General features: G+C 38.5%; 1 protein-coding gene across 1 annotated transcript in view; it reads left to right on the forward strand.

The window, feature by feature from the left end:
• The window catches only part of CDK5RAP2 (CDK5 regulatory subunit associated protein 2), a 68,568-nt gene that overhangs the window by 22,882 nt on the left and 32,270 nt on the right, over positions 1 to 13,416 (forward strand). Inside the window, 6 exon segments of the mRNA XM_065737608.1 lie at positions 3,439 to 3,536; positions 5,747 to 5,877; positions 7,419 to 7,534; positions 9,040 to 9,168; positions 12,593 to 12,688; positions 13,069 to 13,116. Of these exon segments, the coding sequence (XP_065593680.1) occupies positions 3,439 to 3,536; positions 5,747 to 5,877; positions 7,419 to 7,534; positions 9,040 to 9,168; positions 12,593 to 12,688; positions 13,069 to 13,116 (618 nt within the window).

Below are 13,416 nucleotides of genomic sequence, written 5' to 3' on the forward strand. Positions count from 1 at the left end.
AGTCTCTCTAAATTGATGTTGTGAATGCATAAACTGGGATGCAGTTCAGCTTCGGGTCTGATGGGATTAGCTTACAGCTGAAGTCAGCCATTGCTTTCTGTCGGTATCCTTGTGTTGACACGCTGCAGCCACGATGCTTTTCACCTGTCACCCTGAGGGTACGTGCTGGTGGGAGCAGGTGGGATTCACCGTTTCCATATTAGCAGAAGTTTCATCTCAGCAGAGTTAGCCCGATGAAGTGATATTTGCAGATCTTGTTTATAGTCCAGTAATCTTGCCATATATATCATCGAGAGGGGCCATGAGTTCCTCAGAGCCGTCGGCTTTTTGACATTTTCTGTGGTTGAGATGACACCTTCTAAAAGTCACCAGCGGTCTTTAGCTGCAGTAATTTCCATCTTCAGGTCTGTGACTCGCTGGCCTGTAACAATTTTGATCTTATTAGTGATTGTTTCATTTATAGTAGATTGTGTGTCCAGTTCTCTGCAAGGTGATAAGAAACGACTGAATCCTGGTGCTGATGGCAGGCAGGCCCCAGCGGGGTCGGCTCTGGGCTGGAGGTTATGGCCTCATCTCTGTTGTTCATCCCTCGACCTTCACAGGTTTTGAAGTGATCCCAACGAGGCCAGCAAATATTCCTGTGATGTTGCCAGTAGGTTACTTACTGCAGAGGTGCAAACCTTTTACTTTCATTGCATACAATCGGAGAAACCTTTTAATGAAAATAAGTGATGTTTGCCACTGCTGCTGCTTAGCAATACTATTTCAGATTTAAATATAGACTTTAATGTATTAGATTGCCTGCTTTCATAGGAATATAAATCTTCTACTGCAATATGGTCCTGGATGTCTTGCAGCTATCTCTTCTAACACATTTTCCCTCACACCATGTGTCAAGAGGTTTAATGTTTCATTAACTCCCACAGCATTATGGTCTATGTAAGTTACAGAGCTGCCGTATGTTTTGTGTACCTTTGGGGAGTTGATTGGAATAATTCACTCCTATGCTTTATTTAGAAGCGACAGTAATAATGTACCCTCAAAAAAATGTTCATGCCATATCTTCTCATCCTTATTATTCATGGAAGAATCTGAATAATCAAGAATGCTTCTTCATGATTTTGCTAACCTTTACCTAGCTAATTGAATATAGAGTTTGCAATAATTTGCCTATAATCTGTGACATTTGGAATTAAGAAGCAACCCTCGTAATGGAGGAAAAAAATGTTGGGAGGTTTTCAGGAGGTTACTCAGTATTTGGTGCAAATGTCGAACTGAATTAGCACATGAAGTTGGAAAGAAATGTAAGAGAAGAGGCACAGTTCTGTGTAGCACTGCTTTGCTAAGCAGCAGCCACAGCCCCTGAACAATTGGTAACAGCCGTTATCTAATGTGTGTGTCCTAAACTCTTCAGAGTGACATTACTCAGAAGGAGCTTTTAATTAGGATACAGTTCTGTAGTATTTTCAGTAATAATTGCAAGGCTTGTATCAGACATATGGAAGAGTTCACTGGAACTTTTAACAGACTGTTAACCAACTAAATTAAGTGAAAAGATTTATCTCTTCCTGTTCCTTTTGTGTCATTGATCAGTTTTGTTGTCAGTGATCAAACCTTTCCCAAACAGAATTGCAGTCAGTGTACTTTCTGCTTAATACCTATTTGTATGAGGCTGGGATTCCTGCATGTTGCTAAGAGTCCTTTGCTCAGCCTGTAAGATTCATTTTTGGACCCTTTGTAAAGGTATATTTATTAATAGACTCTGGATTGCCCATCTCAGTCCATTTGCCTGTGTGTTTCTCAGCGCTCAGCCAGCAGATGTCATTGCTGTGTGCTGCTTCTCTGCTCACCTTGACAGTAAGCTTGACATTAAGCTCAGCATATTGCCCTTCACCTATAAAATAGTATTTAATGTACGAACAGCATTGAAACATGTTGGGGTACCTGTAGGAATGGTGCTAGCAGAGCGTGATGAACACGAAGACAAGGTCACTTCTTCAAAGAGCCTGCAGGGTTAAGTGGCACGAGCTGCTCCTTCAGCAGTGAGATCTGTTATGCAGATTACTCAATGGAAATAATTTGATCAAAACTTGATTACATTTGCAAAATATTATTTAACATGTTTGCTAGCACACTGTGATGTACGAGCATAAATAATTAAAAGTAAACAACAGTTGTCCTTGCTTTTGTGCTGTTTACTTTGCAGAATATGAATTTTTCAAATTAAGTCTCTGCATCGTTAGCATGAATTAACGAGATTCTACTGTAGCTGAATTTTTGTTGCAATCCCTGGCTTAGGAACTGCAATTGATGTAATAACAGCTGCTTGAAACTCCTGGGTGTAGATCTCTTCCCTGTTAATGATCTGTTCACTAATGATTTAGTATCTCTTGAGAGTTTAGTTTCCAATCTTGAGATTGTAATGTGGAGAAAATAGAATTACCTTTCATTTCTGTCCTCTAGAGTTGTCTTGTCATGCTGGAGCCATGCACATTCCCCCCTAGCTGTGGCACTTTTTTTTTGTTTGTGCTTTCAATTTTAAGTCAGAAGGAAAAGCGAGAGAAGCAACATGGCCTTTTCTTCTCAAACAGAGACAGAAGATACTGTGCCTGACATAAAGCATCTACGTTTCCTATAGATATCCCAGTTATTTTCTCTTCCGAGCTGGCTGACATCTTAGGTATTTTTATGTAATAAGTGCAAGCAAATACTCCTTTAAATAGCTGCATTTTTTGCTTCCTGCTGAAAAAGTGGCTGAGTGGTTGTTGGATTGAAAAAAGTCTTCAGAACTTACAGTGGATGCTTACTGAGAAAGTGGCATAGGAGCCTGGATTTATTCTAGTAATAACATACCTTCTGTGAGCAAGGCTGCAGGCAAACAATTTTCTTTGTACAAGTGAAGAAAGCAGCTTGGAGTGACCCAGCTTGAGTGTTCAGACTCGATGAGTATGTGGCTGGCATGTTCATCCTGTATTTGTTGGCTCAGTGCAGACCTTTTTGTTCAGAAATGGAACAGAATTTGCAGAAAACCTGGCCCCAGAGAAAGCCACTTTTATCCAGAAAATGGAGAGGAGTTGGCATCATGTTCTAAAATGTGCACTTGGTCTTTGGACTTCTACTTGCCTTTCCCTTTCCTCCCCTAGGGAAACAACTTGCTGGGCTGTTCCTGGGTTGAACTGTTATTTAGATATATAACTCATTTATGATAGGTAAATAGCAAACTGCTATTCCCCTCCTGTAATAACAGCAGATTTAAGTGTCATAAATAATTTCCAGATTCACATTACGCTTTTGAGGTGGGCACTCCTCAATGAAAAACTCCTCAGTGACTTCTGAGTTGCTCTTTTCACTTTTTCTCCTTTTCATGCCTGCACAATGTTGTAGACATGCTGACAAAAAACTACAATCTAAGATAACTGTGTTCTTTTTTTAATTTAGGAGAAAAAAGAATCTGAGTATGAAAAGCTGATCCTTGCTTTAAAAAAGGAACAAAATATTTATTCTACACTAGTGCAGACCTTTAAAGAATCAGATAGGTAAGTACTTTTTCTATTTTGATAGACAATCTCAACTCAAATCACCGAAGTTAGAAGTTATGAGTAAAGGTGCTGTTTAACTGTGCAGGTGGTGGTTTGTACAGGCTAATTGTTAACAGAGGATAAACTTGCTGTCCCAAGTTTCTTTGTAAAGAGGGTTATGTTATTTCAGTGAGCTAAATATTTGTGAAAATATTTCCCTTTGGATTAGAGTTCTGTTTGTGTACAAAGTAAGCAGGTGGATTTTCAGAGGAGGTTCTTGTCCTGTGTTGGAGTATAGGGGAAAAATCAAATCACAGTCAGCTGTGCTGTGCTGGTTGATTTACCGTAGTCTGCTCCCTCTCAAACACTTCAAAAGTGGCACAGTGAAAATTTTGATGAGAATTAAACAGGTAAGGTTTTGGAGACGTTTAAACAAAATAGAGTAAGTGAAATTTTCGTAACGTTCTTTCAACATAAAGCATTCAAAAGCATTCTAAACAGCAGGAGGTAGTGCTTTTCAACCTTTTAATATCAAAGAGCACAGCGTTTTAGAAAGAAATCTCTAACCTACTTCGTATTCTGCTGTTGCTTGGCGGTTGAGGAAGAGATGTTATGATAAAATGAGGAATATTCTTATCCTTTGGGTAAAAGAAATATTGTTTTATTAAAATATACTTTTGCTGTTAAAATTGCAAATATCATAATTAGAGATTGGGAATGTTTAGGAGATGGCTCCTCACTCTTCCTGCCTGAATGCAGTGGGTCATACCTGCCAACGTTATGGGAATGCGCGTTTGTATTTTGGAGTCAGCAACTATAGTTTGGAAACCAGCAAGTGAGTAGCACTAACGGAGATGAGATCTAGAATTTGAATTAGGCACATTAATAGTAATGCCATCCTGTGCTTGGCCACAGCTCAGAAGCTGTTTTAGAGAATAGAATCTTTCTCATTAGAAATAGTGATAGAGTGCAGACTATGGGGATTATTTCTTATCTCCAGGAAAAGAGCAATGGCTTTTGTGGCAATAACCGAATAAAGGAAGAAGTTTGGTTCAGTATTTCACACAAAGTGCACTACTGTTGAAACAGTCTGTGGGTAAGGTGTTTGTGTCAACAGTGTATAGCAATGACAGCAACTAAGGAACAGATCTACTGCTGTCTTTTCTTAGAATATCTTTCAAATGGGGAAAATTATAACTATAGCTGACTGTGCAACTTGAATGGGTATTTTTCAAAATAAGATACCTGATGTCAGTGCCGTGATGTTCCTTGTCTCTCCAAGCAGAGAATCAATGCTTATTCTGATAAAACCTTCAGCTCATGAGGAAGAGAGAATGTGCTTACTTAGCTTCTAGTAATGTCTTGGTTTGTTTTTCTGCTTAATTTTTTGCTGAGCATTTAAGAGAGCTTTCTCTTCAAAGTTATTCCCAAGCCAGGGAGCGTTAGTTAAAGGAGTAGGTTCACGTGCAAGAAACACTGACAACAGCACACTTGTCAGAAGACAGACTGAGAGTCTTTTCATATATGCTGCCTTTTAATTAATGTGTTTCTGCAAGATGCTGTTATCCTCATGCAAGTATGATGCACTGTTTGCTCCTGTGTAGCCTCCTGTAAGGCAGATTTGAATTTTGCTTTGAAAGATTCCTGAATTCTTAGGCATTTCAATATTGTGGGTTGGAAATTCGACAGCAGCATAATTTATCTTAAAATACTGAGGTTTGGAGTGAGTTTAATGTCAAAATAAATAATACAGTGAGTTTGGTAGCACCTTATTTTTTATTAAATCCAATTTATTTCAAACTGCTACGATCTCTGTTTTTAGTGTACTTAAGTTCTTTTATGAACTGATTGTAACTGTCCTGTCTGTGCTGTTGAAGGGTAATGGGGATGATCTAGCAAGGGACAGCTGGATGTGCTGACATGGAGAGAAGTAGGGGGCAGTGACTGATGCTAAAGTAAGCACTTCAGTGACTACGCTGGGGAAAAAAGCTGCTTAAGGAATTAATTCATGTTGACAAATTGTCATTTTTAAGTTTTGGAATTTATACCCAGTTGAGATAATTGGCACAATTTAAACTTGAAAGGTCTTTTTGCAGACTGCTGGCTGGTGGAAGAAATAAAATAGTTGGATTGTGCTGGCATCATGCTGCCGTGCCTATCTGAGTGCTTCGAATCGAAATCTGAAAGGTTTTTGTTTCATTTCTGGTTTTCTCCTTTTTTTTCCTTAGTTTAAATAGCTTGCAGACGGAACTAAACAAGATCTTCATGTTACGGAGACAACTAGAAGATGACATTCTAGCCACTCGGAACCTACAGAAGGTCTTAGAAGATCAGATTAAGAATGCTAAAAACAGGCAAGGTCTGTACACATGTGCAGCCCATCCTTTTTCTTGATCTTCTCGCACAAAAGAAAACTGCTTTTATTACACTCAGTTTGCTGTGATGGAGAAGAACTGTTTGAAATTAGATAAAGGTGTAAAAAGACTTCAGCCTTCTGCACTGAAAATTATTTGGGGCATTTGTAACAGAATATCTTAGAGCAATCAGAGCATTATATAAAGGGACAGATTTTCCCTTTCCCCGCAGCAAATGTTAGTAATTCTATGGCAATTCTACTGCAGTGATCATTTCAAGCTGCCTACAATTTTGTACCCATAGAATTTACTGTTTTCTGCAGTAATCAGATTCCTGGCTTTGAATAAATCTGTGGCCATGGGATCACTTTCTGTCCCTGGAACTTCACTACTTGATGATATTTTGATAAACAGCTTGTGTCTCAGGAAATTGGTAGACTCCTCCTAAGGCAAGAAGCACTTCCAGAGAAGAAGAAGGTAGCCAGTAGTTTTATTGTTTTGTGGTTTATTCAGAAATATTAAAGCTTTTAAATGTAGCTTGGTTTTATTTCTTTAAGATGGTTTTAGTACATACTTAAATATGGAAAAGAATGATGGCTGTCATTAAAGTTCACTGCACGTGCAGATTGATCTGTTTTGTTCTTAGGAGGTGTATTAAAAAAGTAACAAAGCCTGTTCACTTAGCGTTTCAACTTAGAGCTTCCATTGTGGACTCATTCTCTTTGGCCCTTTGATAAGTGACCAAAAAGTGAGCTTCTGCCTTTTCAGAGCCTCCAGAGTAAAGAGGTGAAGGAAAAGCCTAAAGGAACTGTGGGTGCTGTCCGGTCCAGTTGTCAAAAGCAGTTGGGCTGTAGGTGAAGACTGTGAAATTCTGTAATCATTTGAGAATCGCTGAAGTTCTTGCAGCTTCCATAGGATTGGTGTCAGGATTAGGAATGGAGTTTGGATGTCTTCTCTTTGTCATAATTTAGATATGCTTTCTCGCTATCTAATGAGATAATATTAAAGAATTAATTGTCATCTGTGCTGTAAATGAACAGGTGTTTATTGAAACATAACAAAGCAGTCATGCGGTTAGAAAGGAAATGAATAAGTATTTTCAATTCCATTAATTTTCAGTTCTTTTGACCTCAAAGCAAGACAAATTCTGTAACCTTGTCCAACTTGGCTCTTTGCCTCAAGACTTCAAATTCTTATGAATATAGTTAAAATAACTACTCATGCCTTACTTATCCTTCCTAAAAAATGTTTCTAAATGTAATGCTAAATATGCAAATTATAATACGCAATTGCATTCACAACTCATGCTGATAACCACAGAAAATACAGCATGTCTAGTTGTCAGAAGCACAAAGAAATCTAAGGACAAAATTGGTTCAATTGAACATAAAGCTTATTTTGGGGAATGAAACAATTTGAACAGGCCTCCCCCAGACTTCCTGGTAGGCTCTTATTCGAAAAGTCTTGTCTTTGCATTTTATGCTTTCTTTTCCTGCAAACAAATAAGAGTTTCTGAAATAATTCCTGTTGTTGGGTATTTTGACAGATGAAACACTGTCTTTCTGTGGAGATCAAACATCTTATATGAGTATTTGCTTAGGAGAGCGTGATAATTTAAACATGCAGATAGACCATCTGTCTCTCGAGGAACTTAAGAAAAAGGTATTGATCTGTTTTAATATTTACTGCTTTTAATGACTTAATTCTGATTCATTTGTCATTTGTGCATCTCTCATGGGAAGAAGCATTTTATTTAGATGTGACTTGGTAGATTTGGTAGGATTTGACGTTCTTATCTGTGTGGTTTGTGATCCACCTTTTATGAGCAGTTTATCCTTGTTACACAATGTGAGCTTCAGAGTCAACTGCAAGGTAGGTAGGCTGCTGCAAAGCTTTTCAAGTAGACAGCTGGATTCAAGTTTCAAACTCAGTGCCCTATTTTAGTGATCATTAAGTATGCCAACTCGAAAGAAAGTTTTTGTATTAAGTATCCTACAATGCCTATCTCACCTGCCTTTATTAATCATGAATATGGTAGTGGTGTCTGTAATTTATTCTGTATAGCACACTCCATTCTAGGCTTTACAAAGTTTTTGACAAATAAGGAATGTTAAAAAGGAACCCTGAGGTAGGTTAATATTATCTTCATTCTACATAAGTAGAACTGAAATTCAAAGAAATTAAATTTGCAGACAGTTGTCAAGCAATAGATTAGTATTGGAGTTCAGAAAACTGTTCCAACTCATCATCCTGTGCATTGATCTCTGAGCAGTGCACCAATTTATGATAAGGAGCTGTGTTGAATGCAGTTGTTTGAGATTGAACATAAGTGAAGTTTTCCATTTTTCATGGGCAACTGAATTGTAGGCGAGTGTTCAAAGTGTGGAGGTGGGTAATAGGAAGGAAAGAAGCTTGCCTTACACTGAGCAGGTGTAAGTAAAAAAGCCCCAGATTGTCTTTCAGTCCCATTCTGAGGATCACTATTTTTATCTCTGAACATATTCTCTTTGGCAGATTTAGGGACAGCATCAGAAAAGATGATGATAAACCATTTTTTACCTGAAAAACAGGTTTTAAGGCTGAATACTGGTCTGCTTTTCACAAATATACTAATTGCTCTAATAAAAACATTTCTGCAAGTGCTGCTTTCTTGATATAACTGCAGAAGTCTGTGTCACATCTATTCAGGAGTCTTAAATGTGACTGTTCGCTCTGATACCAATTTTATATCTGGAAAATTTCTCAGAGTGATAGAGTCTTAAAGGGTGTTTGTGGCACAAGAACAGATTGCTTCTGAATATTGGTATTTCCACGTAATGCTGGCTTCCCTAGCATCAAAAAAGTTTCTTCACAAATCATCCTGTTGCTGTGAAGTGCCCTTGGGTTTCTTTCTGTTACTGAATAATGAGGTTTGATGCTTAATCAAACTTAATCAAGGATCTTAATAACTTGGCTGAAAACTAGAGTCTTCCAAGTTAAGATTTCTTGAACACCAACTTAAAAATACATCAACATGTTTTACTTACATTGGGAGATTGCCTTATGAGCAGATCCAGAAGCCCAGGTGTTCCAACTTTACAGTTTAGATTTACATGTGTATCTCATAATTAGTTTTCATACTAGCACGGGTGCTATCAGTTTTGCTTGTTCTTCCTTTGGTTGTTCAGGTTACTGATCTTCTCTTGATGGTTAAGGACCTGCAGTTAGTTAATCAAGAACTTAAGAAGAAACAGCTTGGATTCTTCACAACAGATTCTCAAGGGAAGGAAGCAGTGAAGATATTAAACCAGAGTGAGGTAGGTTTTCAGTGTTAAAACGGTGAATCTGACTCTCACATCTCATGTACCTTGTGGAATTAATTGTTTACATAAGTGCAGAACGACCGTAAAACCTGGGAGTTTAGCTCTTTAATTCCTGTTTTAATTCAAAATAAGTTTAAATTACAGAGCAACCTTCAAGGAGAGTCATGAATTATAATAATGAATGTTAAGGTTGTTGTAATGGTTCTGCGCTGCAAAGCTTATGGGCGATCTGTTTCAGAGTGCTTGTTCTCTCTGTAGATGAGTGTCCCCAGTAATTTGCCTTGCCATCCTGCAGAGGGTGCTGCACCCCCACTGATGCCATGGCTCATACCGAAGGAATTTGTGTGTTGTCGTGACAGGATGTTGTAGTCATCCGTTTTTCTCAGCATGAGCAGAACATACGAGGCTACTTAGGAAGCTGGCTACGTGAAATGAGATGCAGAATGACAAAGAGCGAAGCTTTTAAAGTATAACGCCTCAAAATTGTTGCTGCAGACATAGAAATGTAAAATTTGGTAAAATTTTACAGTGTATCCGTGTGATAACAGTGCTGTAGAGCTCAGAAGTTAGAGAAGCAGTGATTAAATGCTTTTAGTTTAAAAGGTACTATTTCATTAGCCTTGGCATTAAGTGGCTCTCTGGTTCTTGGCCTAGGGATTGTGACAACTATATTTTGCATATTAATTGCCATTGTTGTGTTCTATTTCTTGTGTGTATTTTGGCCTAGGATTTGTTGGCAGGTTGTGCTGAGATGACACGTGCTGTAAGAGCGACTGAGTCAGGCACGGGCACGTGGGTTCTTAAAAGGAACCCATCTTTCTTTTCCTTCCAAAAGCCACAGCACAGATTGGATAAGCATGCATGTTGGGATCTCTGCAGGACATCTCCCACAGGCCTGGCAGCCCCTGGTGCTCCATTTCTTGACTCGTGTTTGGAGGGGAGTGAGGAGAACGGAAAAAGGTTGTTTTTGTACCTTCCTCTGAACATCTGCTTTCTCTGTGAGAAGCAGCCTCACTGATTTCAGCCTTCAGGGCTCCAGGGATCTTTACAAACCAAGCATATCAGTGGTTCGTTTAGGAAAAACATTCTCAACGTTTTCAGTCCCCAAGGAAATACTTTAAACAGACTGCTTATTTTTAGTAGGCTCTTTTTTTCTGGCCTTAAGCCACTTATTTTCTTCTAATATTTTGTTGAACGTTAAATTGTGTTCCTTGGAGCACAGAAAGTTCCCTTTCAGTATCTCAGATGTAGGACCAGGCTTAAACTGCAGAAATTCCTTGTTGCAGTGTGCTGTAACCTGTTGGTCTGACATAGGACTTCCATTCTGAGAAGCATCACTTATTTAGCCCTGTACTGGCCAGGGAAACTCAGGAAGATATTGAGTCAGTAGAGGTAGTTGCATTAGATAGATAAGTTGTATGTGTTAAGTTTAATTTTAATACACAAATACAGGGTGGACCTGGATCTGCATGTGGGATATTAAAATTCAGCATTGTTTTATGATAGCAAATATGGTCAGGCTTCTGGTTTCCTATGATTGCATAGAAAAGATACATTTTAAAATGCATTTTCTTGCTGTCTGCCACAGTTCTTACTTGAGTTTTCAGATTGTCTTTACGTTATGTTGTCCTGGAAAACTAAGTTTTAAGTGGAAATACCAAGGTAATTGAAACCTGATGTAGAAATTAATTTTGGATATAGATTTCTAATAGTAAAAGGCAAATTTATTAATAGACTGCACCATCCAGTTACATAAAACCATTAGAGTTGATTATACTGCTAGAGATCAGAAGATAAGAAAAGCTTTTCTCATTTATTTCACATATACATTTAAGTGCACCTTTTGTGCTCATTTAAAAGAAATAAAAAAAAAAGGAACCAACAAACCCACACGTGTTCAATTCCCAGTGTTCATAGGAAGTGAAAATAATGCTCCCTGCAGAACCCTGTTTGTCTGCAGTTGGACTGACGTGCTGAGAGCCAAGACTTTACAGCATGTGATATTGAGGAAGCAGGTTTTTCTTTTCGTGTCGTGAGTTTCAGCCCTGCACTTTGTATCCATCAAAACTATAAATATCACATCCACAACTGCTAGGCACCAGTTTCTTTCCTTTCTGTGTGTCATCTGAGCCTCTGTACCTGTAATCTCAATTTACTGCTTTCTCCGTAACTGTGCTCAGGATTCTGCTCCCTCTTGTCTTTTCTCTAGCTCCCTGTGACTGTAATACACAGCAGTGCTGTGTTGTTGGCATAGTGCTTAAAGGGTTAAAAAACATGGTATTTAATGCAAGTCTGAATCTGCTGTGCCAATGCTATATCCTGCCTATGGATTAGGCATCCTAGGCACAGCATCACTGGTATTTGCCATCTCTCATGTTCCTTATTTTTGATGAGGTTCTAGCAGCAGGGATCTTAAATAACCATCTTTTTCCATTGGATTGAAAAAAGTTGCTATAAACAAATGATATAAATGTCCATTCTGGTTGAAATTCCAGTTCTGTGTTCTTTAAATGGAGTTGTTTGGATGCCATCTGCAGTGATACACAGGCTCTGTACTATGCTTCCATACCCCTTTATCCAGCCTCAAGCCTTCTCCTCTGGTGTTCTGCTGCTCATTCTTCCCAGCTGGATAGGGTTGGAGATGCTTTCTGGCTCATTTCTGCCAAGATCTGGGAACCTTTGTTCCAATGTGTTCCTAAAATACTATATTTTTCCAAATTCATACCACAATGCATTCAAGAACTCCCCCAGAAAGCACCAGTTTTACTCTGTGACCTACTGGAATGCAGCCAGGGATGTAAATAGATTTATTTCCATTTTTCTACCTCACTAAATAGTCATATATCAGCAAAACAAGAAGACTGAAGTTTGCTGACCCAGTGCAGCTCCCAGGGTCCCATCATAGGTGAATTTAACTCCATTTACTACATACTGGCAAAGCCAGGCTAGACGTAGCAGATGTAACTGTTGTTACAGTAACTGTAGAAAGCTGGATGCTTTCTTTGAAGAGTGTCTCAATGTCTTGGGTGCTGGAGAAAAGCCCTCCTTGAGCATCAAGTAAAAGCGAAATCTGGCAGTGGGAAAATGAAATAGACACAGTGAGAAGGTGATTGAGAATAGAGGTCTTTCCTCAGGAGAGGGGAAGTGATGTTAGTTTGTTATTGTAACATCTGAGGGGAGAGGGTTAAATAAAAATGAAGTAATGTATAAAATAAGGTTTCACTGTAATATGAATAATTCCTGCTCTTTATATTAATTTTCTTTGATCTTGTTGAAGAAATCTAATTTGGTGTTTGTTACTTTGTATTGCAGGCTTTTTTTGTTTTCTTTTAAGACATGTCACTGACTTATTTATGCATGTTTCATATCACAGTATTTTTTTGTGCTACATTTTCACATCATTCCATACTTTGTATAGTTTCTTGAAAGAACAGAAGAGACGGTGAAGCAGACTGGAACTGGTGACAATGACAGGAAGGTGCAGAACAGTCAGTTTTATGAGAGGGACAGTCAGGTAGGACCCTGCTCTGGATACACTGTGTTTCTCTTTAAAAACTCTGTAGTTCAAATGATGTGAGATTTGTCTGCTGCCATTGTTGAGAAGTATTTGAGATCCTTCTGGGTTGGAATACTTGATGTCATGGTAACTTGCTAGAGACTTTTTTGTACTTAACACAAGCTTCTGGAATCTGCTGTCCTCCAATCATTCCGAAGCATCATGGTATCATAAAATAATTCAAGTTAAAAGGAACCTCAAAAGATCATAGAGTGTAATTAGCTGGACATTTCTAGTTGTTTGAAAATGGTAACATACTAAAATACAACACAGAGTGACACGTTTTGAGTGGCTGAGTTCTGTTGTTTAAGTTTGTTCTGTATTTCTCTGTTGACTAGGTGTGCCTTCATGAACCCGTGGATTGTCCTTCTGAGGTGGATAAGCAGGTAAATATTGTATTGTAAATATTCCCCTGCCTCATAAACATTCTAGTGTCTCACTGGTGATGCTCATCCATGAAACTGTTTGAAATGGACCCAGTGTATACAGTCATGTAATGGATACAAAAGACTCCCAGTGATTTAAAGGGTGGTTGAATTACTGGAGAGGACCTATGCAGAAACAAAACCTCCAGTGTTAATGCAAGAAGTTGGCTGTTTGTAAAACATTTAAGTTACATCCTGTCCTTGCCATCAAAGCTTGGGTTGGGAGATCCCAGGACAGAATGTGGCACTGTAAAGACAGGT

This window comes from Cyrtonyx montezumae, unplaced genomic scaffold, assembly GCF_038088225.1.
Source record: "Cyrtonyx montezumae isolate F1298 unplaced genomic scaffold, pur_monq_1.0 scaffold_20, whole genome shotgun sequence".
In the NCBI taxonomy this organism is placed as follows: domain Eukaryota; kingdom Metazoa; phylum Chordata; class Aves; order Galliformes; family Odontophoridae; genus Cyrtonyx; species Cyrtonyx montezumae.